Genomic DNA, 27,763 nt, shown 5'->3' on the forward strand with positions numbered 1-27,763 from the left:
TTTTTTTCTCAAAATCTATTCAATCCTTCAAGTGTCTAGTCAAATCTTCATGTTTCTCAATGATGAAGGGAAAGAAGAAAAATGAAGGGAATATTTCTTCTTTTGTAAAAGGACTCACAGCTGTACCCTGTTAGATTTCAAATTAGTTAAAGTGACGCTTTTTTTCATCAATCTGTTCTTGATTTTCAATACTGTCTCCACATTGGAATTTTGTGCGAATGCTTTCGCCAAGTTTGAAATTTAATACTACCTATATATTTTTCAAAAAAGTCAAATTCAAGTATTTGATTACACTCGTATAATCGAATAAAGTCAAACTTTTAAAACTCTAGTTTAAACTCAAAGTTCATTTGTATCAAACTTGATTTCGAACTCAGGCACATTTGGAGCTTTAACTTTATTCACCGAATTCAAACTCATTTATTATTTTAACTTTATTCACCTAACTTGACAACCAACTATGTTAAACTTAACTAAGTACATATGAATGTACTATGCATCGAAAATCTAAATACAGTTACCTCTATCCATTGTTGTCAAGCATAAGTTAATCACTTCTTGTGTCTTTAACTCCTTGTTTATTCTAACAAAACAAAATATGTAGAAGAAGGAAAGTAGAAGGAGAATTTAAAATAAGGATCTTCTAACCTATGTCTAACTCAAAAGTGTACAATTGATGGAATACCACATGCTATTTATAGACTAGGTTAGGGACCCTTACTGACAAATACAAAAATCTCTAGGATTTCCTTCCATTAAGAAAATCTTGCCAAAATTCATAACTGAAATAATATTTTCTGACTAATTGATTGATTAACTAATTGAATAAGATATCAATTAATAAAGATATCAATCAATCATTAACAAATGAGAGATACTAATTAATTATTGATAAAATATCAATCAATTAATCAGGATATCAATCACCAATCATTATCTAATAGGAGATACTAATTAATTATTTATAAAATATCAATCAATTAATTATGATATCAATCATTTTAGAATCAATCATGTGGGTCATAATTGCCTCAAAATGACGCAAGTCTTACAAACTACTCTAGTTATTCCTAGAGTAGTTAACCACTAAAAAAGTTTTAAGGCTCTATTGTGTGTAAGTCAAATATTTCTTCTAAAAAATCTAAGATTTACTAAAAGATTCAGAATCTATTATGTTCGGGAAAAAAAAAGCCTAAATAAACTGACCTCAAACAATATATACATATTTAACCTCAATTAAGCTTTTTTTTTTTGGGTCAAATTTCTACTTCTATATATAACCTCAATTAAGCTTGACAAAATCTAAATATATACAATTCTTAAACTACTCTAGCTGCTCCAGCTCGGATGCAATTCAATGAACCGATGTCCATAACACGAAATCGTACTCTGCATTGTCCTTGTTCGCGGACAAATTTCGACATTTTACCTCTTTTTAACTTTTCGGCCTAACCGGGCTTTCTTTCTTCCCGCCAGAATATACAACCAGATCTATATTTTACTCAACTCCTAATTCAGCTGTGAAGAGTCTGAAGACAGAAATGGCGGCATCCTCAAAGACGATAATGGACCTATTCAAACAACCCGCTGCCAAGCGTCTCAAGCGAGTCTCTTCTCCTGCTCCTCCGACTTCGACTCCGACTCCGACGAAGCTCGCTGCTTTCTGCTCTTCATCGTCCTCACCGATAGACGGCGGTAAGCATGATCAAAACGACGTAGCTTCGTCAAATCCCCACCCGAGTTTACTCGAACCAAGTTCTACTCCTCCTTCCATTCTTACCGCCGAAGAGAAGTCCAGGATCGAATTCAACAAAGCCCTCGCCAGAGCCAGACGAAACCTTAAGCTCTGCTCCGACAAAATTGCCAAATGTAACCTTCTTAATTTCTCTATTTCCCTTCTTATTTAGCTAATTTTTTGCTTTATCATTCCAAATTCGTGCCCCTTAGTTCCTCTATCCAGTGTAGTATACTTTGTCAGTTGCAAAAGTTTTTTTTTTTTTTTTTTATTTATTTAAAAGTTTTCCCCTTTTTGTATTCTAAAACATTTAATCACTGAAATGCTTTTTCCTTAATTCCTTTCAGTTAATCTTCCTTGTATTGGGTAAACTTTTTTTTTTGGGTCAATTTTATTGCATTATGAGTAGCTTTAGATGCATGCCCCATTTACAACGATAGGATATCTACTGAACTTCTGTACGTATCTATACATTTTGCACAGAAGTCAGCAAATTCATTTTATAATACATTTTGTACGTATCTATACGTTTATTACATTATGTGTCTTCTTTACTGATTGGGGCCCTTTTTAGCCTGAATTTTTTTTTATTGATTTGCTTTTGTTGTTTGCTATGCAACTTTTTTTTTTTATTCAATAAATGTTGTGTGATGTTCATGTTTGTAAAGGTTTGATCTTTCTTTGTAGAAACAATGATATCGAGAGAAGTAATAGTCTGCTACTTTGAGTTTTCATGTTATAGGTGAGGATGTAGGATGTGTGAAGTTGGAGGAGCTGTTGGTTGAAGAAACCTGGCTGGGAAAGTTACCAGGGGAATTTCAAAAGCCATATGCGAAAAATCTGTTTAAATTTGTGGAGAGTGAAATTCAAAGGAGTGGTTTTCCAATTTATCCTCCGCAACATCTGATCTTTAATGCTCTCAATACTACTCCTTTCGATCGAGTGAAAGTCGTTATCATTGGGCAGGTGATTTTCATTTTTGCCATATAAGTTTGGGTTTCTCTTGTAAATCTTGCTGTTGAACTCATGGAATCTTGTCTGAATTGCTCATTACTAGCTTGTTTCTGACAAACCACTGATGTCGATGTTCGTCCCTAAATTTAGAAGCAATACAAGTATTTGGAACTTTCTGAAACTGAACCGTTGACTACAATTTAGCACTTTTTGTTGCTTGATTTGAGGAAGTTTGACACTTCATTCTCAGAGAATTGAAGAAAGAGAAACTTTGATTCTCTACTTCATAAGATAACAAAACACTAAATAGTTAAAAGAATTCCTGTGCATTTGAGTTCACTGATAAGAGTTTCATGATTGAAAGGTTGGAAATCTTAATAGTTGTCATCAATCTAATTGGATGTTGTTGACAAAAACATCCGGATATTTAGCAGAGGGTGTAAGTTGCCTAGCAGTGACTTTGTTTTGATAGCTTGCCATAAAAGCTTACGCTAAGGTTAAGTTTTTACTTTCTTTGGTTCTTCTACTAGGATCCATATCACGGACCTGGTCAGGCGATGGGGCTCTCCTTCTCTGTGCCTGAAGGTGTTAAAGTCCCTTCGAGTCTGGTAAATATATATAAGGAGCTTCAGAATGATTTGGGCTGTTCAATTCCTTCGCATGGGAACTTGGAGAGATGGGCTGTACAGGTACTACTAAATCTGGTGGTAATGTACAGCTTATTCCACATTTGTAGTTATGCAGATCCTATGTTTTTTTAAAGTGCATTTAGTTCTGGAAAATTTTCACTTCGATGACTCTTTGGCAAACTTTCTTAGGTTTTTTTTTGTGCTTTTTGTCATCTGTACAATTACCTTTTGAATTTTGTAAGCTTTTGTTATTCTGTTGCATATTATATTGGTAGGAAACTTGATGTACATATTATGCAATTTAATTGGTGAGGTTTCACGTATTGGCAAACTTTCTTAGGTTTTTTTTTGTGCTTTTTGTCATCTGTACAATTACCTTTTGAATTTTGTAAGCTTTTGTTATTCTGTTGCATATTATATTGGTAGGAAACTTGATGTACATATTATGCAATTTAATTGGTGAGGTTTCACGTATTAGGTTTCATAAGTGTATAGTAAATCTTAGTGCTGAGCATCAAATTAGTTAAAATATCATCTGCTTCTCTCGTTACCAAAAGCTGTTCTACCATATTATTCTTAATGTCATCTGTATTCTGTTATCTTTGTGTTAAATGGTGTCTAAAGCTGGGAGTGTTCATCTTGTTAAACACTGCCTAATATTCGATCATGTAATTCTTTAGGGGGTTCTACTGCTGAATGCTGTTCTGACAGGTATGTTCATGTTTCTATTGAAATTTATATATTGACTTTCAAAGGTGTTCCCTCATCTTTTATCCATGAATATTCCTGAGTTTTCAGTGAGGGAATCTCAAATTTTGATATTTGCTTTTTTCAACTTTACTACAAAGTAGGAACATCTCAAATTTTGATTTCTAGTCATTGTTTTGGAGCTTTGCTTTCTTACAATCTACATTATCTATCTTCTTTCTTGAAGAAAATTGCTCAGACTATATTAAAACCATGATACCAGTATGTTCTATCCTTTACTTTCAGTTAGCCCTATAGTACCTATTCTTTTTTTCACAATTTGTTTCCTTTGACTTACTTTTCAGTTAAACAGAGCCAAGCAAATTCCCATGCAAACAAAGGTTGGGAGCAATTTACTGATGCAGTCATCAGGACAATTTCACAGGAGAAGAAAGGTGTTGTTTTTCTTCTCTGGGGTAATTATGCACAAGCAAAAGCCAGGTACTTTTAGTTGTATGCTTGCTTTACTGTACATTTATGGACTTTCAACAAATCTCTTCCCAATTAATTTAATGGGTTACAACATTTCCCTCCACTTTTTGCTGCTGGCACTCAAATCTTTTTTGTAATGTTTGCAAATGAATGAGAGACAAATGGAGTGCCATAACAACAAGTGTAATGTGCATATTGCTACCCCTGATTTGGACATTTCTCTTTTCTACTCCTTATATTGGTGATCTGAACTTGAAGAGGTACCAACCTAAATAGGCACAGTATTAACTGATAGGAAATTAAAGAAAATCCAGATATTGAGATTGCTAAATTTCGAAGTGTCAAGCTTTTCTGCTGTTAATTACATTTCTTTTGTAGTGTCTCTATAGTCATGGTATTCTTGATGCTTTGCCATGGTCTTATCAAGTAGAACATTGAGCAGCACGGCATTGAGGTCAATGCATCCTAAAGGGAAACTAAAGCACTTGAATTTTACAAGTTTTGGAAACTGTTATCCTCATGTAAATTTGACAAAGTGAACAAGCAAACATCACCTCAGCACCAATATGTCAAAATGTGAAGAAACTAATGAGGGTGGGTAATTTGCTCTATACATCGGAAGTCTTTGACTCTCTAAAATTAAAATATTTCAAACTTTAAACTGGAATGGAAGACCTCATTGTGAGGTTAACACTTTTAGACTCTCTTTTGCTTTCCAGTTTTTGGACTTTTTTGGTTCATCTTTAACGAGCATAAGATATTTGTGTAAACTCTTAGATTATTCACCAATATTTCTTTTGTTTCTTGCGGTTAGTTAAATTGGTTTTAGACTGGTTGGGGGATCTGCACAACCAAGTGAAACACCGATGGCTCCCGCTAGGGAGTTGTCTTTAGCGCCATGATTCTCTAGCAGTTTAATCTACAAAGTTCACTTCATAGTACGGTATTGTTCTCTCTCTAGTTGCGATACAGAGGATCAGCATATTATGACCTTAGTGCGTAAATGCTTCTAGATGAGGATAAGGAGTGAATTTTTTTGGTAACCATTCACTAATAATGGCAAAACATGGCTAATAAAGTATTGAACGGCAAAGTTACTCGTTATAGAACAGAGTCAAATAGTTTTAAATTGGCAATTCACCTAGTATTCAGTGTTCCCTACTAACCATCTGCATCTTCAACTTCCATTAAGCCTCATTCTGGGTCACAAAGCTACTCCATAAACCTCAATTGCATCTCCTCTGTGGTGCTTCTGTGTACGTGTTTATCAATTTTTACAGTGAACCATTCAACAGAGTGCAGGTCTACCTTAAAACAACACAAATATTGATGCTTTTTCTTCTTCACTAGGACCTCTTACTGGTTGAATCATTCCAACACAATGATCGTGGTTATTTGGAGTTTTCTTGGTTTTAATTGGTGCATAGCTTGAGAAATCCAACTTTCTAGCTGTAGTAGTGGATTTACACAAAAGTTTTAACTTGTGATCATGGTAACCTTACATCCTATGATTCTTGACTGCTGCTGCTAATAATGACTCCATGGAAACAGTCTAGCTTGTGCGGAACAAAATAAGTCCCTTTCATTTAAATCTGTTTGTGCATCCAAAACAATGATCCCTGGGGATGAACCAAGTTTCAAGTGAGACAGATTTAATGTTTGTGGACGTGTCGTGCTGTTCTCTATTTAAGAAAAGGAAGCTTGAAAATTGCATGCTTGACTAGATTGAAGTTTTGCTTTGCAACTTGTTTGTTAACCGCATGTCATAATTGGAATTCCAACAGAGGATTGATTCTAGTTTCTTAAATGGAGCAGAGAGCTCATAGTTCTAGGAAGCATCAACTTACTGAATGACATTTATTTTGTCCCTTTCTACTAATCTACCCCTTCAAATTCTATAGATTGTCCACAGCAATCTTAAGATTTTGTTTTGGGCTTTGGACAGGTTGATCGATGAAACAAAGCATCACATTCTCAAGGCAGCCCATCCATCTGGTTTATCTGCAAATCGGGGCTTCTTTGGCTGCAGGTCTCTATCAATTCAAGATGACTATGCCAGTTTACTTAAACATCTCTTGAGAAAATGTACTACATCATTTGTTGTAGATTTCACATGTGGGGTTTTATTTCCTTGTGAGTCTTGGATGATGCAATGGGATCAGAGTTTTGAATTAGGTCTTGGAATGTCAGTATGTGGATTTTCAGCTAAATGAACCACTTGCAAAGTGAGATACCAAATTGTTAATGGGACACCATGTCACTTTGCACCAATGCACCTTGAAGCGAGAAAATCCCATGTATTCTTTACGTAAAAACATGCCTTTGAATCTTACCAAATTGATGGCTCCTGGCCCAAGAGACCTGCCATGCCTTGCCTGTGCTGTGAGAGAAGGAATGAAGAAAAATCCTATTTAGTGACATAGAATGTCAATGCTTTTTTTGTTTTCCTGCTCTTAACTCTGTCAGTTGTTAATGCTAAAGGCTACAGTAACTAGTGAGATTGCAATTTTTCTGCTAATGTACTTACAAGTATCTTTTGAAGACATACTTAAGATAGATAATGTTGGGATAGGTTTCATTCTGCCTTACGTGTTTCTGGATAATCTACCTATAAACTCTATTCCATTCTTTGAAAATGAAACTTTAGTGACTGAAGCAATGATTTTATTCTGTATTGTTAACTTCAGAAAACCATGTTTTGTATGTGCAGGCATTTCTCTCGGACAAACCAGATTTTGGAGAAAATGGGAATTTCTCCCATTATTTGGCAACTATAGTGCAGAAGGCAAACTTCTGTTTCTGAACATGATTTTGCCTGCAGCTGGAAGTGATCTTCTTGTGCTTATGTGCATAACATAACAAGATAAGTGAAAGATTTAGTTAGTTAATTGTAACTGTTAGTTCCAGTAATTCAAAAGTGATGATTTTTGAGACCTTTTAATTTTGCCGAGTGGGTCACAGACAGTGTGCACTCTAGCATGTAGCATTTAATTATGATCACCTGGTGCTGGAACTCCTTTTGTACACCTTGTAGACACATTATTAAAGTTGCTGAATTTATCATGTTCAGTTGGTGCTGGAACTCCTGTACTACACCTCTGTAGTTTCAGAGTTCAAATCCCCACCTTGCCACTTAATTTTAGAGATCCCAAAATTTGCAATATGGGTTAGAGATGGATTTGACTTTTCTAAGGGAGGTGTTAATAGAATTATGATCTCAGGCCAGGTTCGGAAATAGCAAAAGGGGTAAAATTGGTTTGCCTTCATCACCTGTTTCTTAAATATACTTTTGAACCCATTGCAATTTTGTATAGTGTAATAGGTCACCTACTTCTTTGTTTTATGTACACTCTTTTCTGTTAATCACCTGTGTTCTATTGGGGTACAATCTGATTGATTCTTTTAGTTTTGATGGAGTTAAAGTTACAGAAAAGACTACGTTGTAGTGAACTTGTCCTCTTAAAGTAGGCTTGAAATTGACATCTAACTCCTTTGTCTGATGGAAGTACTACAAACTTATAAGCTTAGGTCCTTCTTGGCAAAACATTGTTACATTTCACATATGAATCAACTGTTCTAAGTATTGCATATTCATTGGAAAATCCAGCAATATAGAATCAAATGAAACAAAAGGTTTTAAAGATAAAAAATTCCTAAGCAAAATGGACTTTGAACTTGATGCTCCCTAACAAAAAATCAAGATCCAATCAGTTTGTTTTGCAGATAAATTTCTTGCTATTTTCCCATTTTTGGATGTCCTCAAAGGTGTTACTTTCTGCCATAATCCTTGACAAAAAGGCAAATGACTACCTCGGAAGCAGATTTCCATGATACCACGGCATTCAGGAGTTGACAGCAAATGATATATGCAATGGCGTGGAAATCAGCACATTCTAGAATATTGAAAATTCGTCCAAAGCAACATGACCTCATATCTTGAGAATAACGTTTTTCATAATTTCCTTGTTCAGATTGACAACATATTACATGAAAGAGATATTGTTTTGTACAGGAACCAAGAGCCACATGTGGGAAACCAAAGCCCTTTTTTGTGGTATGACATTGTTCTAGATGAGATCTAAGGGTCAAATTTGTTACGCCAGCTTATGGTTCGAGGGGAACGAAGGGCCTGTCTTCAAACCCTCCATTGATGGCTGATAGAAATGCATTTCGGATTTCAGACTAATTTTCATAGAAATTTAAGCATTAAAGACTTTCACCACAACCTTAGGGTGTTCAAATTCATGGCTCTATTTTGTCCTCAAAAATTACATTTTTGTCAAAAGCAGATTGAGATCAATTCACTGATACACACATCTAAAAATGGACATATGCTTGCTTCAATGGATTACATATATTTCTCAGCCTCTGAGACATCTATTCCAACATATTTGTCAAACGCCAAAAAGCTGATTTTCAAGTTATGGGATCATTAGTTTGACATATCGCATTAGAATTAGTCATGGTCTTGACTAGTAAGACATGCCATGTACAGGTTATTCATTTACTTTCATATACTCAAGCCTGCATGATGTTCCTCTTCCGTAATTGCTAGAACTGGTTAATAACCAAATGTCTTTCTTGTAATAATTACTCTTTTTTGAAATTCTAAGCAAGCTCCCACATGTATACTTCTACAAACATGTGTTATTGACTTTTAAAAGTATTTTTATCAACCATGATACACCTGTGTGATCCTCGGCCACCAATTTACATAATAGTAATTCAAGATTTAAGCTCTCTGATTGTTTTGACACCAATATGTCTCAATCAAGACGTGTGAGAGGGAAAGACAGAGAGAGTTCATGAATTACATTAGCACCAATAGCAAAATGGAGAAGTGGACTTTGGGAGGCAAAGTTTTTGGTAAGGAATTTGGAGCTTTGCCTTTTCAGCTGGCCAATTTTGTGCCCACTAGTGGAGTTGTTGTACATCTAACAAGATCGCTATAGAGCTTATCAACTGCTTAACTATAAGCAAGAAGAAGACATCAATGAAGAGCTTACACAAATTCTGTTGCTTCTGCTTTCTGTTGCCTCCTTTTATACTGTCTGATGCTACAGATACCATAACTGTAAATGAGCCACTGGCAGATGGGAAAACAATCATCTCATCAGGTGGAACTTTTGAACTGGGATTTTTCAGCCCAGTTGTTAATTCCAGGAGTAGATACTTGGGAATATGGTACAAGAAAGTTGCCAAATCTGCAGTGGTATGGATTGCTAATAGAGACGTTGCAATGAATGACACAGATGGCCTTTTGAAGATGACTGATCAAGCTAAACTCACACTTGTGAAAAGTAGAGATACAGCCATATGGTCCACAAACGCCACGAGGTCGGTAAGGAATCCAGTAGCCCAACTTCTTGATTCAGGAAATCTTGTTGTAAAAGATGCAGCTGACGACAATCCAGAGAATTACCTCTGGCAGAGTTATGATTATCCTACAGACACTATATTACCAGGAGTGAAGCTTGGACTTGACTTGGTGAAAGGCATTGATAGGTACCTTCAGTCTTCAAAGAGTAGTATCGATCCTTCAAGAGGTGATTTTTTATATCGAACGGATCCTAATGGCTTTCCACAACAGTTCTTGATGAACAATTCACTTCCACAATTTCGTTCTGGACCGTGGAATGGTCTGCGGTTCAGCGGCTCACCAGGCCTGAAACCAAATCCGGTATATACATATGAGTTTGTAAATACTCCAAAGGAAATATACTACAAATTTGATCTGATTAACAGCTCTGTCTACTCAAGGCTTACTTTGAGTAGCTTTGGGGTGCTTCAAAGGTTAAATTGGAATTACCGGGCTCAGGATTGGACTGTTTACGTTAATGCACCGGCTGACAATTGTGATACTTACGGGCTTTGTGATGCCTATGGCATCTGCAACATTGCTAATTCTCCAGTTTGTAGCTGTTTGGATAGATTTGTGCCACAATCCCCCAATGATTGGAACGCAACAGACTGGTCGAGTGGCTGTCAGCGAAGAACTCCTTTAGATTGTCAAAAAGGGGATGGATTTCTAAAGTATACAGGCCTTAAGTTGCCAGATACAAGATGGTCCTGGTATAATGACAGCATAAATCTCAAGGAATGTGAGAAAATTTGTTTAAAAAACTGTTCCTGCATGGCTTATTCAAATACAGATGTAAGAGGCAAAGGAAGTGGCTGCTTGCTTTGGTTTGACGATCTCATCGATATTACCATGATTGGCGACAGTGGTCAAGATATCTACATAAGGATGGCCTCCTCTGAGTTAGGTAATGATGCTATCACATACACTGTGCGAACCTTCTTTCGGAAAGATGATAAATTGCAGCATTAGAGTTCATGCTTAAACTTGCAGTAAGTTGAAGAATGAATCACCAACTTTTTGTCATGGGCACCAGTTACTGTCATCATTTTTCAAATCATCGTTGGCCGTGCAAACATTGTTGATTAAGATGTAAATACTATGCAAGGTCATGAAATTTCAAGAACTTGATGCCTGAACACATAATTTGACTCGTTGCTTCTGTTCTAAGCTTTCATCATTTATATCAGAATACATATATTTTTAATTCTGCAACTTCCTTAGAGCTCTTGAATATGCATCACTATGTTATCTAATTACTACTGGCTTCAATCTATGAGAAAAAAATACTATTAACATTAGCTCTGCTAAATGAAGCATCCTTTTTTTCCCCAAGTATCTGAGTATGGTTGAACAAAAGGATATATTAACACTTACGTTGATACATTCGTGCTTTCCTGCCAAATAGGCACTGGATCCAATAAAGCGAAAAAAATTGGAATCAGCTTGTGTTTGGTGGTTCTTGTACTGCTGGTCCTTGGCCTTACCTTGAATGTTCAAAAGAAGAGGAAGAGGAGGCAAGCTGAACACGTGTCTGGCGAAGGTAAGCGGATGCTTCTATATTAGTGGCAAGGTGTAATATATGCTTGCTTTCACTTCATGAAAAGAAATGAGAATGCATGTCAGTTTCCAGACAATTCTCTCAAAATTTGTTGTCTATCTATAACCAGATATATAATCTTTCTCAAATTCTTCCTTTTACTAATCTTTCCATGATTTATCCAACAGCTAGTACGGGAACCAGATCAACGCAATATCTTGCTGAAGAAGGTGACAAGGAAGATGTTGAGCTGCCACTGTTTGAATTGAAAACCATCATCCAGGCTACCGATAACTTCTCAAGGGATAAGAAGCTTGGAGAGGGTGGATTTGGTCCTGTTTACAAGGTAAACATTTATTATTCGTGTTAAACCTAACTCCTTATTGAAAGTTTTGAAGTCCAGAGGAACTAGACCTGTTTTGATTTTGATATTCAAGTCAATGTATTTCTCTTGTGGAAAACCAACCAAAATAAGAGCGAGAAATATTTTTATTTTGCACTCTTTAGGATGAGAAAGAAATCTAGTTTGGATTGTAGTTTTCTGTAGAAAAATTTTCATGTTTTCCATGAACACATTTCACAATCACCTTTTTACTTCACACTCATCAAATCTACAAAAGCTCCCAAAAATAACAATCCAAACGGTCCAGGACGAGCCATACAATCAGAATGAACATAATATTGTGTGTGATATGTGTCTGCCAAGGCTGTTAGCTAGTTAAACAGATACTCTCATTAAAAGCTAGTTTATCTTAACGATTTTCTTAAGATACACTAATCTTGGCAATCTCCGATCATAATCAGTACTATATAATTAGTGGGATTTGATATATGATGATGCATCTAATTCAAAAAACAGAAAAGGAAAAGAAAAAAGAAAAAAGATACTGGATTTATGGAAACACGCACAAAAGAAATTGGATATCACACCGTGGAATTGATCTATGACATACAACAATTTTCAGGGTACACTTGTTGGGGGACAAGAAATTGCAGTGAAGCGGCTTTCTCAAAACTCCATACAAGGACTTGATGAGTTCAAGAATGAGGTTAAATGCATTGCAAAGCTCCAGCACAGAAATCTTGTGAAGCTTCTAGGGTGCTGCATCCAAGAAGAGAAGATATTGATTTATGAATTCATGCCTAATAAGAGCTTGGATTTCTTCATCTTCGGTGGGCTCTCTCACAACAATGCACAAATATATAGAAAATTACAACTTGATCTTGCATTCTTTTGGTTCTTTCTCGTACAATCACATTATTTGTTTTTCACTAGAATTTTCATTTCACATGTGGTTTCACCAATAGTTACTCCTTACGGGCTGGTAAAAATGCTTTACATCTATGCAGTGAAATGACATGAATGAAGGGGGCATTTGTTTTTGTTCTTCCAAAGCTGAAAAATATTCAAACTTCACAGTATAGTCAATGACCTGCTGATGTCAAAGGACTTTCTTTCTTTCAATTTAAATCACTTACATGCAGGCTCAGATACTAAGATGTAAGATTTTGCAGATCATGATCGGCGCAGATTCCTTGATTGGCCAAAACGCTTCCAGATTATCACCGGGATTGCTCGCGGACTTCTGTATCTTCATCAGGACTCTAGATTGACAATCATCCACAGAGATCTTAAGGCTGACAACATTTTGTTAGATATTGATTTGAAACCAAAAATATCAGACTTTGGCCTGGCCAGAATTTTTGGAGGAACTGAGACTGAAGCAAGCACAAAAAGAGCCGTTGGAACATAGTAAGGATGCCCTTTAACAATTAAATTTCATGACTTTTTCGTAGGATATTGATATAATTCCTCTCATTATCCTATCTTAGTGGCTACATATCGCCAGAGTATGCAGTGGATGGATATTTCTCAACAAAATTAGACGTATTCAGCTTTGGTGTTTTGGTACTGGAGATTGTAAGTGGGAAGAAGAACAGAGGATTTAGCCATCCTGATCACCATCATAATCTTCTTGGGCATGTAGGTTTCCTCCATTTCCATTTCATACAGCATTGAGTTCATTTTTTATTCTCATGAGCAACATTAATTACCACAAGTGCTTCATAAACTTTCAGGCATGGTTACTTTACAAAGAAGGCAGATGTCCGGAGTTGATTGATGCCCATTTGAGTGTATCCTGTCATCTATACGAAGTTATAAGATCAATTCATGTAGGGCTACTATGTGTACAGCAATCTCCAGATGACAGGCCGAGTATGTCATCTGTGGTTTTTATGTTGGCTGGTGATGGATCGTTACCTTTCCCTAAAGAGCCTGGCTATTTCACTGAAAGAAATTTATCTTTCGAACCTGATAAGAGTTCATCAGGCAAGAAAGAAAATAGTTCTGGCAATGCTTTAAGCATCACATTGTTAGATGCTCGATAGTTGAATGAATCTTTTGCAGGTTTGCTCCAAGAAAAGCCTGTGGCATTCCATACTCCCTTTAAAAGTAAAAGAAGAAGTGAAGTGCTAGAACTTTTTTTAAATAGGTCTCATACTCTTTACATAGAAGTGTTGGCTATAATGAGATATTTTGTACATACATACACATGTATATAATATAATTTTTTGATTTGGCTAACAAGTGCTTAATGAGCACTCGTTAAGAGGGGATTTAGGTGTTAATTATATTGTGGCTAATTTGGGAATGTATCTAAATGTCAGAGTACATTAATTGTGATGGTGTATATTAACATGGTAAGTTAAGCATGATTAGGCACCAATTAGAAAAATTCTCAATTTTTTTTTATATTACTTCATTGCTTATGATCCTCTATAAATTGGTTTCTAATTTATCAAAAAATTTGGATGGTAGGTATACAAGTTCATAACAAGGTTAAAAGCAAATGCAAGATTAACCATTTTTGAAGATTGGATTTTGAAGCAACTAAGAAAGGCAAGGGGGATGCAAGATTATCCCAAACAGCAGAGATGACACTGATTAGCAGATAATTATAGCATTGATTAAACAAAACCTTGACAACCAAAAGCTAAAGTGGATCCAAAAATGCAATTAGAATAGGCCCCATCATGTTTAACACAATATGCTCGTCCTCTCTCTAGAGTAAATGGTGCAATTAGTCACCAAAAATTTTCGAACTTCATGTTTTAGTCACTAAACTTTTTATTTAGCCAATGTGCTTAGTCAACTCATAAAAGGGAGTATAATTTTTGGCACTCAACTAATTAAAGCTGACATATTTTATCACTCATCTTATGAAAACTCATACCTATTTAGCCCCAAAATGGATGTTTAAATTACATGAATGACAATTTTAACTAAATAAAAGGTTTAAATTAATAACCAATATAATGCTTTAAATAGTTTAATAACCATTTTTTTCCATTACCTCCTTTCGAGGAACCTTTTGTTTTCATTCTTCTGACAAGTTCGCTCTTAGGAAAAAGTTGCATCTAATATATAATTTGGACATAACCACTTGGTTCAGCCCAGTCCGTCACAATATCCCTATTGGTAGTTTAGTAGGTTAAAATCCCACCCCACCAATCAATTTCACAAAGCCCAAAAGTTTCACTTTGGGAAGAGGTGGCTTTCACTCGTCTAAAAGGGTGTTACCTACAATTGGAATCTAAGGACACGTTCGGAGGGACACAGCTGTTCGAGTCGTTTTTGTGCAAAATGCATAAAAAGTTACTTTATATGCACACGGTGTAATTCACTTTCAATAACATGTAACTATAGAATAAAATTTTATGAGTCCCACGCATGGTGTGAAAATCATATATAAGATGCAATCTGCACCTTACATATTTTTTTTTGTACCAAATCTTGGTCATGAACCTTCTGGAACGGTTGCTAAATCCTGCAACTGTTTCCTGCCCCTCCTCCCATTTGGAGTAAAAGAGGTATTGATGTACTCATAATTGTTTGCCTATTTCTTTTTGTTTCATAGGGTTAATTGCACATTGTACTTTTCAATCATACATAGATTCCTATTTTAGTCTCTAAACTTTAAAATAAAACACTTTAGTCTCTGTATATAAAATTTGCCCCTTTCAAGTAAATTCATTGACTGACGAAAATTTTATACTTAGGTAGAAGAAATTTTGTACTTTAAGGACTAAAGTAAGACATATTTTATATCTTAGGAACTAAGACGGGACCAAATTTATACTTTAAGAATTAAATTGACCGTCCTATTTTGAAGTTCAGAAATCGTAAGTCGAAATTAAGTTTATAGTTGAAGGATGCAACCTCGTTTCATATGTACAAGTTTAGAATTAATCAACCACGGGTTTAAATAATTTATTTAATAGTTTTATCATCTGATTGATTTCTTTTGGTCTTGAAGAAATATAAATTACCGAACAAATTAGTGCAGTCAACTTGTCCTCTTAAATTATGCATAAAATCGAACTTTTGCATGCCTAATGAAAACACTACCTAGCTAGAAGTTAAAATGCTTGTCCAATGCTGTTGCATTTGACAAATAAATTACTCTGTATGGGTCCGTGGATTTGAATTCAATAAAGCATCCAGTCGAATGGATTTGAAATTATGATTAATTGAAATGCATTGTTTGGCTAGTTTTTTAAACGTGGGACATTCCAAAGTTCACAAATATAATTGGGATAAAAACATAAAAAATCAAAAAGTTGAAAGGTGAAGGTCTAATTTGCCAACTTTCCTTCATTCTTTCTCACTAATCTGGCAGCCGCCTTGACAATGACATCATGCTGACGTATCATTTTTCCTTCTCGCGCAACAACGCCAACGTCTAGGTATACATATATCATAAGTAAGTCACTAAATTCCTACATTTTGTAGTTATCCTATTTCCTTATCCCTATGTTTTAGATTTTTTATTCTCGAACTTTAGACATGTTCACAAGTAATCAATATTGTGTATCGATATGAGCAGAGACTGAGAGGGATTTATAAATATACGTAACTATCAAAGTTTCAGCATCTGCAAAGCTACTAGAATCCAGTTTCTTTTGGGCTGAAAAATTTAATGAAAGATTCGAAATTCATTCAAATCACTTTTAATTGTTTGGATTGTTTAATGGGTATTTGGGTTTGTAATACGTCAACTATTAAAATATATTTTAAATACTAGAATAACTGGTAATTTACAAATCTAAATACCTTATAAATAATGTAAACGACTAGAGGGATTTGAGAGGATTTCAATTCTTTTATCAAATCTTTCAATTCAAACGCAATTAATTTAGTTGGATTATGTAATTGGTTCAGAAGATGAAATCGTGAAGCCAAGATCACGCTTTTATAGTTCCTGGATTAAGGAAAACGTGGTACCTGGTTTGACGCCTCCTATGCTTGCTGCTTAGGGGACTAGTCATATTCTTTTTCTGGCTGCTTTATTTAATTGGAAAACATCTTTTTATAGAGCCCGCCAGTTCATTTTGCATGTCATGTGATTGTAATCTTTTTTTGTTTAAGAAAAATTTTGGATGGATTCGGCTCCGATCACCACCACGAATCAGGGCAAGCCTACGGATTATAATCACAATTGCAGGATTGGATTTGCTCTCTTTGAGTTTATCTTATTTTCTTCTTTCCCAAGTTTTGCTTCCTCTTGCATTTTTAGTCTCTATTATTAATGGATTATCAGCTTTATTTGATCCCAATCAACTGGTGCTTTAATTTCAGTTGATGCTCCAGTTTGTTAATTCCAATTTCCATACCTGAGTCTGTTGACCACAGCAACATACCAGCAAGCAGTAGATGAAACTAGGATTTGAAACGACACTTAATTTAATGGAATGTAAAATCAATCATCTTCTAATTTCAAAATCCCTTTCAACAAGCCATCAATTTGACAACGGAACACAACTTATTTAGTAAAACGTTTCTCCTGAAATCGATACGTCACAAGTTCGAGTCATCAAGAGGATAAGTGAAAAATCACTGTTGATAATTTAAAAAAAAAAGTGATGAATTTCATGTCCACATCCTAAGAGAATCCAAACAAATGAGGGGATTTGGGTGGATATCTCAAGACCAAGCCATCCAACCAAACCTCTAAACCCAAACGAATCCTAAGAGTTTTAAGCGTCACAAATTCATTCAAAAAATCCAGCAAGACAGAATCAAGTGTAAAATAATAAAGCAAAAATCAAGACAAAAATCGGCTTAAACTTCATGTTCCCCGCAATTTCTTCACTTCGGTCCCTCCATTAATGGCGAGATTGAGATCAAACTATCAACTACATTTGTCAACCTGTCCCTTTATGTCGGTGACGGTCAAAAATTGTTGTTGCCATAATTAACCATATATGGTACCTCCCCGTCAAAGTCGTTACCATTTTTTTGACTTCTTTTTTGATGTAGATTTCTTACCTTTTACGCCATTTTTGCTTGTCCTCAAAGAACAACTTTCTGCCATTACCCCTTTATCCAAAAATCATAACAGAAGACAAATGACTACCTCAGAAGAAGATCTGCAGGGTCTACTAATGAAATCCACAGCCATAGAAGTTGACAGCAAATGTTATTATATGGTGCTGAAATCAGCACTTTTATTTTTGGGATAATTTCAGAAACCTTCCTTGAGGGTTTCCGACAATTTCTCGTAGTACTCTTGAGATTTTTAATATTACACTTATTTCCCTTGGCCCCATAAAATGACCATAATTACCTTAATATATTAATAGTTTTCATGCAATTAAACATTCTGCTGCTAATCTCATGCATATGAATGCATCGCGCAATTAGACATTTAATGGAATTAAAACAAGATTCACTCGTGAAATAAACAATTATGTCCTGAACATAATTTTAGCATATTATAGATTAATTTTAGCTTTGTTTGGAGGATCTGGAAATAATAGAAGAAGATGTAACTTGAAGGTTTAGAAAAGATGGGGCTAGTGTTGGTACTCCAACATTTGAGGGATAGAAATATTGGATGTTATATTAATGTAGTTGGTGAAATTTTTTGGATTTAACGTTGCTTATTTTTTTTAAAACTTATATTGATGTTTTAGAATTTAGGGACTAATAATGGTGGTGGTGATCATGGTGAAAATGGTACTAATTTGAGATGTGAGAATATGAAAGATTTAAAATAGTAAAGGTGAGAAAGTGAATTTGAGATTTTATACATGTTTCATATATATATATATATATATATATATATATTAAGAATTTTATAAGAAGGTAAAATGAACTTCACAGTTTCATGGGGGTATTTTGGGTTATTCAGTCAAAATTTTAGTCATTGAATAGTTTTCCTTACCAAAAAAGTAAACTCAAGGGAGGTATATGTAATTTTTAAAATCTCAAGAGAATTAGGTGAAATTGTCAAAAATTTCAAGGAAGATTTATGAAATTATCCCTTTATTTTTTTTAATGGAAAACAAGTGACTTGATTCACTTAGGGTTAATTGGGGTAAATTTCCTCAGGCTTGGTTCAAAGCCACTTTGCCACCTAATGGTACTTTTTAAGCATTTTGCCCCCTTAGACAATCAAAATCATGATTAAGCGTTACACAAGGCCTGAAGTTCGAATGTAACCCTGACTTTCAACCATAAGGACTACGTTAACTTGCAGTTTACCCACCATGATTTATGACCCTAGTTGCACTCCCCCCCCCCCCCCCCCCCCCCCCCCGCCCCCGCCCCCGCGGTAAGATTTTATAAGCTACTATTTTAATCATTTTGTCTATTTCTTTTTTCCTTTTCTGTTTCTTTCCTCTCTATTTTTTCCTTTTATCCCAAGTCGCCCTTGTTATCCCTATTGGTAATTGATTAATCACAGTGTCAATGGTTAATTTGTATCTAAACATTTTTAGTTTCTTGATTATATATGCTTTGTGACACAAGTAACAAGTTAATCACCATCTACAACTTATCAACATCAGAGTTTGTATATTTATTAATTAGTAATACCAGATGAGCAACTTACGACAAAATCTGGGGAAAAGTAAACATTATAGTATGAAACGTATGCAATAATCAAGTGTGTTATTTATCAATTATTTCCAATAATATATTTCTTAGTAGTGGCAAGAGAAAATGTAAAAATAACTAAGGAAAATAAGAGAGAGAGAGAGAGAGAGAAGAAACAAAAGATCAAAAATGAAAAATAAAATACATAAAATATCAAGAGTAATTTCATCCTCAAACTGTTAAACATGAATAAAATATATAAAATATCAATAGTAATTTTATCCTTAAACATGATTATAGCATTCTTGAAAAGGGCGGGGAGGGGGGGGGGGGGGGGGGGGAGGGGGAAGAGAACAGGGGACAAAATACAACTAAATTCATAGTTCATGGGGGTAATCTATAATTACCAACTTAAGGATACTTGCATCATTTTACGAAAAGGTTGCTATGGACTGTTAACTCGGGGGCAAAAGTGGTTTTGGAACCAAAATCGGTCACAAGATTGTGAAGAGTCTCTAGTATTCTTTGACTTTGTTGTGAGCTATCGTTTTCTCATCCCTACCAACTTTGAAAAACATTACATTTGAAAAATAAAGACGAAACATTGCGATTAATTATTGCAGAGGATTGTGGAAATGTGATGCAGTAGAACAAGTCAATCAGTCTTAAACCATGACCAAGGAGTCCCAAGTCTTTGTAGAAATCTGCAGGGTGGAATATTAAATGATACTCAGAGCAAGTCACCTCACATCTCCATAATAGTACTTTACAAATTTTCCATGCACAAATTGATAGAGGATTTTTCTAACGAGTACCCAATATCCACTCGTTAGTATACCTAAATTACATCTAACATATCATATAAATTCATGCACTGATAATTACTATTCTATCTTGCATTTTTATACTTTCACTAATTAACATTACTTTTCCAAAACATAAACACCTGAGGTCCATTTTAACGAGTGACGAATGGACACTCATCAGACAAATCCACTGATAAAATATTATGAAAAGAGTTTTTTCTAAGAGGTGATCGATTAACACTACTATAACTCAACTACTAATTTTCAAGGGTTGTGTAGATGCGAAGAAATCAGAACATAAACATGCGTTTAAACCATTAAATTATATGAAGTTTATATCGTTAACAAGCGTCTAATGAATATTTGTTACCATATTCTAGAAATCAAGAGTCAACTGTACGCGTCCGAGTCTTTGTTAAGTCGTCTTCCAGGCAGTGGACATGGGGATCAGTTTTGTCAAAGATCCTTACGCGTCTTCGGCTGTTCCATTTGGAAGTTGCTCATTGATGATTATCAGACCATTAAGGCTCACTGCCTGGAAGGCTGATTGAGATGGGGAATATTTTCTTCTAGTGCTGTTTGGATTTGGGATTAAATTTTCAAAGGACATGAGCATAAACAACTTTCACCATAATATATGGTGTAAATCGTGGCTCTATTGTGGCCTCAAAAAACATGCACTTTGCTCGAAATCGATTGAGATTAAGGGTGCGTTTGATAAAATTGAAATCTGAATCTATTAAATTATTAAATTGCTAAATACTAAATTTGACACAATTGAGTGTATATCACATTCAGTCATAACTCAATAACTTATCATTTAATTTTGAAAGCAAACTTTGTCTAGAAAATTTAGTGCCACTTAATTAATTCAAATGCTCTATTTTTTATTAGCAAATGTATCTGAACATATTAAAATCTGAATCTATTAAGTTTTAAGTATTGAACTGGGTCTCTTATACATGGATCTAAAAATTGGGATATATTTGATTTTTTTCAATATACAACATGTATTCCTTTAACTGATCATAACCTAAGCCTTTATCTTGATTAGCAAGACATAGGCTCTGTTTGGTAATTTAATTCAGAATTCAATTTTAATGATTTCAGCTATTAACATGTTCAGATGCATTTGATAACTAAAAATAGAGCATTTGAATCAATTAAGTGATACTGAATTTCTAGGCAAAACTTGCTCCAAATAATAAGTGATAAACTATTTATTTATTACTTAATATAATAGATTCGGACTTCAAATTTCTTAATTTTTAAATTTTAATTTTATCAAATGCACATGTACTATGTATACATTATTTATTTACTTTTATATACTCAAGCCTACATGATGCCTCTCTTGTCTGGTTGTAGACAAGTACATACCCAAATTATAGCTGTTTTCCTTGCGTTAGTGACCTTATTGGAGAAATCTCTAAGATTATGATGAAATTCAGAATCATTCTACTAAAGGAGTGCTTTTGTTGAATATTCTCATCCAGAGGCTGCTTGCGTTCACTAAATGCAAGTTTTCGAGACAAATAGTAGATTTTAATCAATACTCAAAGCGTTTTAGATCTTGCCTTTACTAAATACGAGCTTACGGAGTTTGCATTTGTCAAATTTGAGAGCCCTCTCATCCAGAATATGCAACTAAAACTACTCTTTTTGTGGAATATTTGAATTTCATCATAATTTTGGGAATTCTTTCGACTTTATAAGGGATGATGAAATTTTGAACAGCCTGCAACATGTCCACTTGTAAACAAAAGTAAGTTTGACTTGTAAAGGTTTGAAAAAATTACAGTTTTGGTCCCAAATGTTTGATGTGTGAGCACTTCTACTTTCTAAAATTTGGAAGAAAGCAAATGTACTCCCAAATACGTAAACTCTAGGCACATTTAGCCTTAGTAACTGATTTTTACCAATTGCTATCAGAATGTGATCACGTGCTAGTTGCTCACATATTGATCAAGTGAGTAATTAGTCTTTAGTCGAAAAATATAAAAATTCGATTGACAAAAAAAAAAAAAGATTAAAGACTTATTACTCACATGACCAGAGAAATTAGTCATTTTTTAGAGCAAATTATTCGGATGACCACTGAATTTTTGAAATCGTTGAGTTTTAACCACTGAACTATTAAAAGTCTGATTTTGATCACTGAACTATCTAAAATTTAAATTTCAGGTCATTCTGTCAGATTTAATCGTTAATTATGCCTCTTTCTTTCTTCTTGTAAATCATGCAAACACTCAAATCTGTCATGTTTAATGATTAAATCTAACGAAATGGCTCGATATCTAAGCTTTAGATAGCTCAGTAGTTAAAACCAGACTTTTAATAGTTCAATGATCAAAACTCAACGATTCTAAAAGTTTGGTGGTCATGCAGATAATTTGCTCCATCTTTTACTACATTTTATGGCTAGCAATATTTTATTGATTTTTAAAATTTTCTTTAATAGTTAGTTGCTGGTACATCACCTGTTTCAACAGAAGTTGGTAAAAATTAGTCATTAGGACAAAAATGTCCATTGAAAGTTAAACATTTGGAACTACATTTGTTTTCATCGAAACTTTAGGGGGATAAAAGCACTCATATCCCATTAATTTGGAATGAAAACTGCAATTCTTTCTAAAAGTTTTAATCAACCTTTTTGAATAAGTACCATCTTTACAAGGACAGTGGACATATGATCCTTGGACCCCAATTCACATTATGGCAACTCCACTTTTAACCTGTCTCACGATGTTTACTCATTAAAATATCCCAAATAAGAAATGTGAAATGGAAGAAAGAGACGATTCTTTGAATTAATTACACGAAGACCAATAGTAAATGGAAAATTGGACTTAGGGGACCACTTAGTTGGAATGCAGGTTTGGAGCTTTGCTTCTTGCCTTTTTCAGCCGGCCATTTCTGTACAACTCTGAAGTATATCTAACAAGTTTATTTCAAACTTAGAACTAGATAACATTTTAATCCTTAATTGGAAGCAACAGACATCAATGAAAAGCTTATACAGATTCTGTTGCTTCTGTTTTCTGTTGCCTACCCTTGTTGTATCTGATTCCACAGATACCATAACCACAAATCAGCCACTTGCAGATGGCAAAACAATCATCTCATCAGGTGGAACTTTTGAACTGGGATTTTACAGACCAGATGTTAATTCCAACAGAACATACTTGGGATTATGGTACAAGAAAGTTTCCAAGGCAACTGTGGTATGGACTGCTAATAGAGACGTTCCAATCAACGACACAAAAGGCCTTCTGAAGGTGACTGATCAAGCTAACCTCACACTATTCAATGGGGAAGGTACAGCCATATGGTCATCCAACGCCACAGGGTCGGCGAAGAATCCTGTAGCTCAGCTTCTTGATTCAGGAAATCTTGTTGTTAAAGATGCGGCTGATAATAATCCAGAGAATTACCTGTGGCAGAGTTTTGAGCATCCTACTGACACCCTTTTACCAGGAATGAAGTTAGGAGAAAATTTGGTGAAACGCACTGAAGTTTACATGCAGTCTTTAAAGAGCAGCGTTGATCCTTCGAGAGGTAATTTCATATTTAGAGTGGATCCTGATGGCTTCCCACAACAATTCTTGATGAATGGCTCAACTCCACGGTTTCGTACTGGACCATGGAATGGTCTGAGGTTTAGCTGGGGTTCGCCAGGCCTTCAACCAAATCCGTTGTATACTTATGAGTTCGTAAATAATCCTCAGGAAATATACTACAGATATGATCTTATTAACACCTCTGTCTACTCTAGGCTTATCATTAGTACTGATGGGATTATTCAAAGGTTCACTTGGAACTACAAGACTCAGGATTGGGGCGTTTACCTTAATGCACCGGCTGATACTTGTGATACTTACGGGCTTTGTAACAACTACAGCATCTGCAGCACTGCTAATTCTCCAATCTGCAGCTGTTTGGATAAGTTTGTGCCAAAATCCCTCAGTGAATGGCAAGCAACAGACTGGTCTAATGGCTGTCAGCGCAGAGTTCCTTTAGATTGTCAAAAAGGAGATGGATTTATAAAGTATTCAGGCATTAAGTTGCCAGATACGCGATGGTCATGGTATAATCGGAGTATGACTCTCAAGGAATGCGAGGCAATTTGCTTGAAAAACTGTTCCTGCACAGCTTATGCGAATACGGACATAACAGGCAAAGGCAGCGGCTGCGTGCTTTGGTTTGGTGATTTGATCGATATGACCCGGGTCAATGGTGGTCAAGACATCTACATAAGGATGGCTGCCTCTGAGATACGTATGAAGCTATCACTTATATTATGATAAAATTGCAGCATTAGACTTCATGCTTTTACTTACTTGCAGGAAGTTGGAGAATGAATCTCCAAGTTTTTATCATGTTCACTAGCTATTAACATCATTTTTAACATTCTCGTTGCTCCTACAAAAATTGCTAGATAAGATGCAAATGCTGTTTCGTTAGATCAAGAGCTTTAGGCCTGAACACACACTCCACTTCTGCTCCAATTCTAGCCTCATAGGCTTGGTCATAAGTCATATAAAATGTTTTTGAATAAGATGAGGAATTGCAGAAGCAGGCTTCATGCTTCATGCTTTTACATGCAGTAATTTGAAGAACCAATTGCCAACTTTTTATCAATCTGCACTAGTTTTAATCAAGAACATTTTTTAAATTGTCTTTGCCCATACAAACATTGCTAAATGAGATGCAAATGCTGCATAAGCTCGTGACATCAAGAACATTAGGCCTGAGCACATACTCCGCTTCTTCCTGTAGTTCTAGGCTTTGGTATTATTTATGTGAGAAGTTCTAAGTAGATATAAGTATCTTCAAATGAGCAACATCCTTAGATCTTCGGATATGCATCACTTGAACATCTAATTAGTGGTGGATTAAATAATAGAATTGATGCTGTTAACCTTAGCTGTAGGGAATGAAACTTCTTTTTTGTTTCTTACATCTGACTATGTTTGAATAACAAGATGAATAAAACGGCATTGATATAATCATGTTTTCTTGCCAAATAGCCTCTGGAGCAAATAAAGCAAAAATACTCGGAATCAGCTTGCCTTTAGTAGGAGCTTTTCTACTGCTGGTCCTTTGCCTTATCTTGTGCGCTCGAAAGAAAAAGAGAAGGCAGAGGAAACTTGCTGAACAGATACCTAGCGAATGTAAGCAGATATTCCTCTCAAAGTTTGTCCTCTATCTGTAGCCAGATATACACTTTTCCTTAAATTCTTACTTCTTTTTATCTTCCCATATTTCATTTGGTAGGGAAAATGGAAAGCAGACCAGAGCAGCGCCTTAATACAGAAAGTGACAAAGAAGACCTTGACCTGCCATTGTTTGATTTGAAAACCATTGAGCAGGCTACTAATAACTTCTCAATAGATAATAAGCTTGGAGAGGGTGGATTTGGTCCTGTTTACAAGGTAAATATTACTTGCTTTCTGCTTCTTTTGGTAGACCATTGCGACTTGCATGGTAAACTCCTTACTGATACTTTTAAAATCCAAAAGAACTAGACCTAGTTTTGACTTTGATATTCTAGTGAATGTGCTTTTCTTCATGAAAATCAACAATAAGCAATTAAATACATCTTTCTTTTGGCACTTAGGATAAGAAATTAGTCTAGGATAAGCCAAACAATCAGAATTAGCAGAGGATTATTTGTAATTTAGGTCTGTCAAGGCTTTAGCTAGTGGAAACAGATACAATTATGGGAGGTATTTTATCTTATTGATACTCTTGAAATAAAATGTTCACCACCACTAAATGATTAATGGGATTATGACATTTTATCACCCATCTGATTCAGAAGAACAGAAAAGAAAAGGAAAGAAAGAAAAAACATTGGATTTGTGGAAACACACACAAGAGAAACAGGATATCCCCAGCTTGAAATTGATCAATAACAAACAGCCATTTTTCAGGGTACACTTGAGGAGGGCCAAGAAATTGCAGTAAAGCGGCTTTCTGAATACTCTATACAAGGACTTGATGAGTTCAAAAATGAGGTTAAATGCATTGCAGAACTTCAGCACAGAAATCTTGTGAAGCTTCTAGGGTGCTGTATCGAAGGAGAAGAGAAAATGTTGATCTATGAATTCATGCCTAATAAGAGCTTGGACTTCTTCCTTTTCGGTTGGTTTTAACAAAATCTTACATGAATTAATGAGACATTTATGTCTATAGCCTGCATTTCCTTTTTTTTGCTTTCTGGTACAAACATCTTAAATTGAATAGGATTTTCATTTTACTTGTGCTTTCACTAAAAATTTAATCAGCACAGTGTTGGTAAAAATGCTATATGTGTTTGCAGTCAAATGATATGCTCAAGTGACAAAGCTGAAAAAGCTTCAAAAAGCATGGTCATTGACCTGCTCATGTCAAATGAACTTTCCTCTTTTTCAAAATTAATCTACTTACATTCGGGCATAGATACTAAGTTGGGTTTGTGCAGATAATGATCGGAGCAGATTGCTTGATTGGCCAAAACGCTACCAGATTATCATTGGGATTGCCCGCGGACTTCTTTATCTTCATCAGGACTCGCGGTTGACAATCATCCATAGAGATCTTAAGGCTGGAAATATTTTGTTAGATAGTGCAATGAAACCAAAAATATCTGACTTTGGAATGGCCAGAATTTTTGGAGGAACTGAGACTGAAGCAAGCACAAAAAGAGTTGTTGGAACATAGTAAGGATCCCTTGACCTTTGAATATTTTCTCCATAGGATACTGAATTAATTCTTGCTCTTTTTATTCTATCTTAGTGGCTACATGTCTCCGGAGTATGCAGTCGATGGAGTTTTCTCGACAAAATCAGATGTTTTCAGCTTTGGTGTTTTGGTGCTGGAGATTGTAACTGGGAAGAAGAACAGAGGATTTTCTCATCCTGATCACCATCATAATCTTCTTGGGCACGTAGGTTTCCTATCATTCCATTTCATGCAGCATTCATTACATTATTTTTTTCTCATGAGCAGCACAGCACTAATTACCACAATTTCCTCCTGAATAAATTCTCAGGCGTGGTTACTCTTCAAAGATGGCAGATTTCAGGAGTTGATCGATGACCATTTCAGTCAATCTTATTGTCTGTCTGAAGTTATTAGATCAATTCATGTAGGACTGCTATGTGTACAGCAATATCCGGACGACAGGCCAAGCATGCCATCTGTGGTTTTGATGTTGGTTGGTGATGGAGAATTACCTTTCCCTAAGGAGCCTGGCTATTTCACTGAAAGAAATTTCTTTTTTGAAACTGATAAGATTTTCTCAAGCGGGAACGTGGATAGTTCTGGCAATCAACTCAGCATCACAGTGTTAGAAGCTCGATAGTTGAGTAATCCATATTGATCTTCTTCTTTGTACATGTTCACTTGATCTCATGTTCTTATCAGAAGAATTTTTTAGTGCAACATGTTTTTTTTTTTTCTTTTTTGATTACAAACTTGTTTTTCAGTTACCTTTTTATATTTTTGCAACCACATTTTTGTCGCATATATCACATTAGAAAAAATGCTTCAAGATTATTCCGACAAAAGTTTTCAAATAAATTTTCAACCCATACAGACGAACAGCCACCAATAATCTTCAATCCCATGAATAAGGTCTTAAAACAGAACCCTCAAACAAAAATATACAGTTTCAGCATAAAATGAGAACTTGT

At 35.2% G+C, this 27,763-nt stretch overlaps 3 protein-coding genes across 3 annotated transcripts; all 3 read left to right on the top strand.

Moving 5' to 3' along the window:
* Positions 1 to 1,306: 1,306 nt before the first annotated feature.
* Positions 1,307 to 7,560, top strand: LOC113717918 (uracil-DNA glycosylase, mitochondrial-like). Its single transcript, XM_027242764.2, has 7 exons — positions 1,307 to 1,869; positions 2,478 to 2,701; positions 3,220 to 3,378; positions 3,999 to 4,029; positions 4,371 to 4,506; positions 6,443 to 6,526; positions 7,208 to 7,560. The coding sequence occupies exons 1-7, from the start codon at positions 1,542 to 1,544 to the stop codon at positions 7,272 to 7,274; spliced, it is 1,029 nt and encodes a 342-aa protein (XP_027098565.1). The 5' UTR covers positions 1,307 to 1,541; the 3' UTR covers positions 7,275 to 7,560.
* Positions 7,561 to 7,704: 144 nt separating this feature from the next.
* On the top strand, positions 7,705 to 14,089 carry LOC113719651 (G-type lectin S-receptor-like serine/threonine-protein kinase At4g27290). Its single transcript, XM_027244906.2, has 7 exons — positions 7,705 to 10,763; positions 11,265 to 11,399; positions 11,585 to 11,742; positions 12,362 to 12,569; positions 12,912 to 13,149; positions 13,230 to 13,380; positions 13,476 to 14,089. The coding sequence occupies exons 1-7, from the start codon at positions 9,491 to 9,493 to the stop codon at positions 13,785 to 13,787; spliced, it is 2,475 nt and encodes an 824-aa protein (XP_027100707.2). The 5' UTR covers positions 7,705 to 9,490; the 3' UTR covers positions 13,788 to 14,089.
* Positions 14,090 to 23,010: 8,921 nt separating this feature from the next.
* Positions 23,011 to 27,512, top strand: LOC113719566 (G-type lectin S-receptor-like serine/threonine-protein kinase At4g27290). Its single transcript, XM_027244789.2, has 7 exons — positions 23,011 to 24,362; positions 25,115 to 25,258; positions 25,362 to 25,519; positions 26,021 to 26,231; positions 26,551 to 26,788; positions 26,865 to 27,015; positions 27,121 to 27,512. The coding sequence occupies exons 1-7, from the start codon at positions 23,090 to 23,092 to the stop codon at positions 27,430 to 27,432; spliced, it is 2,487 nt and encodes an 828-aa protein (XP_027100590.1). The 5' UTR covers positions 23,011 to 23,089; the 3' UTR covers positions 27,433 to 27,512.
* Positions 27,513 to 27,763: the final 251 nt, after the last annotated feature.

This window comes from Coffea arabica, chromosome 11e, assembly GCF_036785885.1.
Source record: "Coffea arabica cultivar ET-39 chromosome 11e, Coffea Arabica ET-39 HiFi, whole genome shotgun sequence".
NCBI classification, from domain to species: domain Eukaryota; kingdom Viridiplantae; phylum Streptophyta; class Magnoliopsida; order Gentianales; family Rubiaceae; genus Coffea; species Coffea arabica.

Excerpts from the sequence above, each read along its gene's own strand:
- LOC113717918 (XM_027242764.2), top strand. The coding sequence starts at position 1,542 with ATGGCGGCATCCTCAAAGACGATAATGGACCTATTCAAACAACCCGCT. Across the intron at positions 1,870-2,477 it reads CTCCGACAAAATTGCCAAAT|GTGAGGATGTAGGATGTGTG; the intron begins GTAACCTTCTTA and ends TTCATGTTATAG. Across the intron at positions 4,507-6,442 it reads TATGCACAAGCAAAAGCCAG|GTTGATCGATGAAACAAAGC; the intron begins GTACTTTTAGTT and ends GGCTTTGGACAG.
- LOC113719651 (XM_027244906.2), top strand. The coding sequence starts at position 9,491 with ATGAAGAGCTTACACAAATTCTGTTGCTTCTGCTTTCTGTTGCCTCCT. Across the intron at positions 10,764-11,264 it reads GATGGCCTCCTCTGAGTTAG|GCACTGGATCCAATAAAGCG; the intron begins GTAATGATGCTA and ends CCTGCCAAATAG. Across the intron at positions 13,381-13,475 it reads ATCATAATCTTCTTGGGCAT|GCATGGTTACTTTACAAAGA; the intron begins GTAGGTTTCCTC and ends ATAAACTTTCAG.
- LOC113719566 (XM_027244789.2), top strand. The coding sequence starts at position 23,090 with ATGAAAAGCTTATACAGATTCTGTTGCTTCTGTTTTCTGTTGCCTACC. Across the intron at positions 26,232-26,550 it reads CTTGGACTTCTTCCTTTTCG|ATAATGATCGGAGCAGATTG; the intron begins GTTGGTTTTAAC and ends GGGTTTGTGCAG. Across the intron at positions 27,016-27,120 it reads ATCATAATCTTCTTGGGCAC|GCGTGGTTACTCTTCAAAGA; the intron begins GTAGGTTTCCTA and ends ATAAATTCTCAG.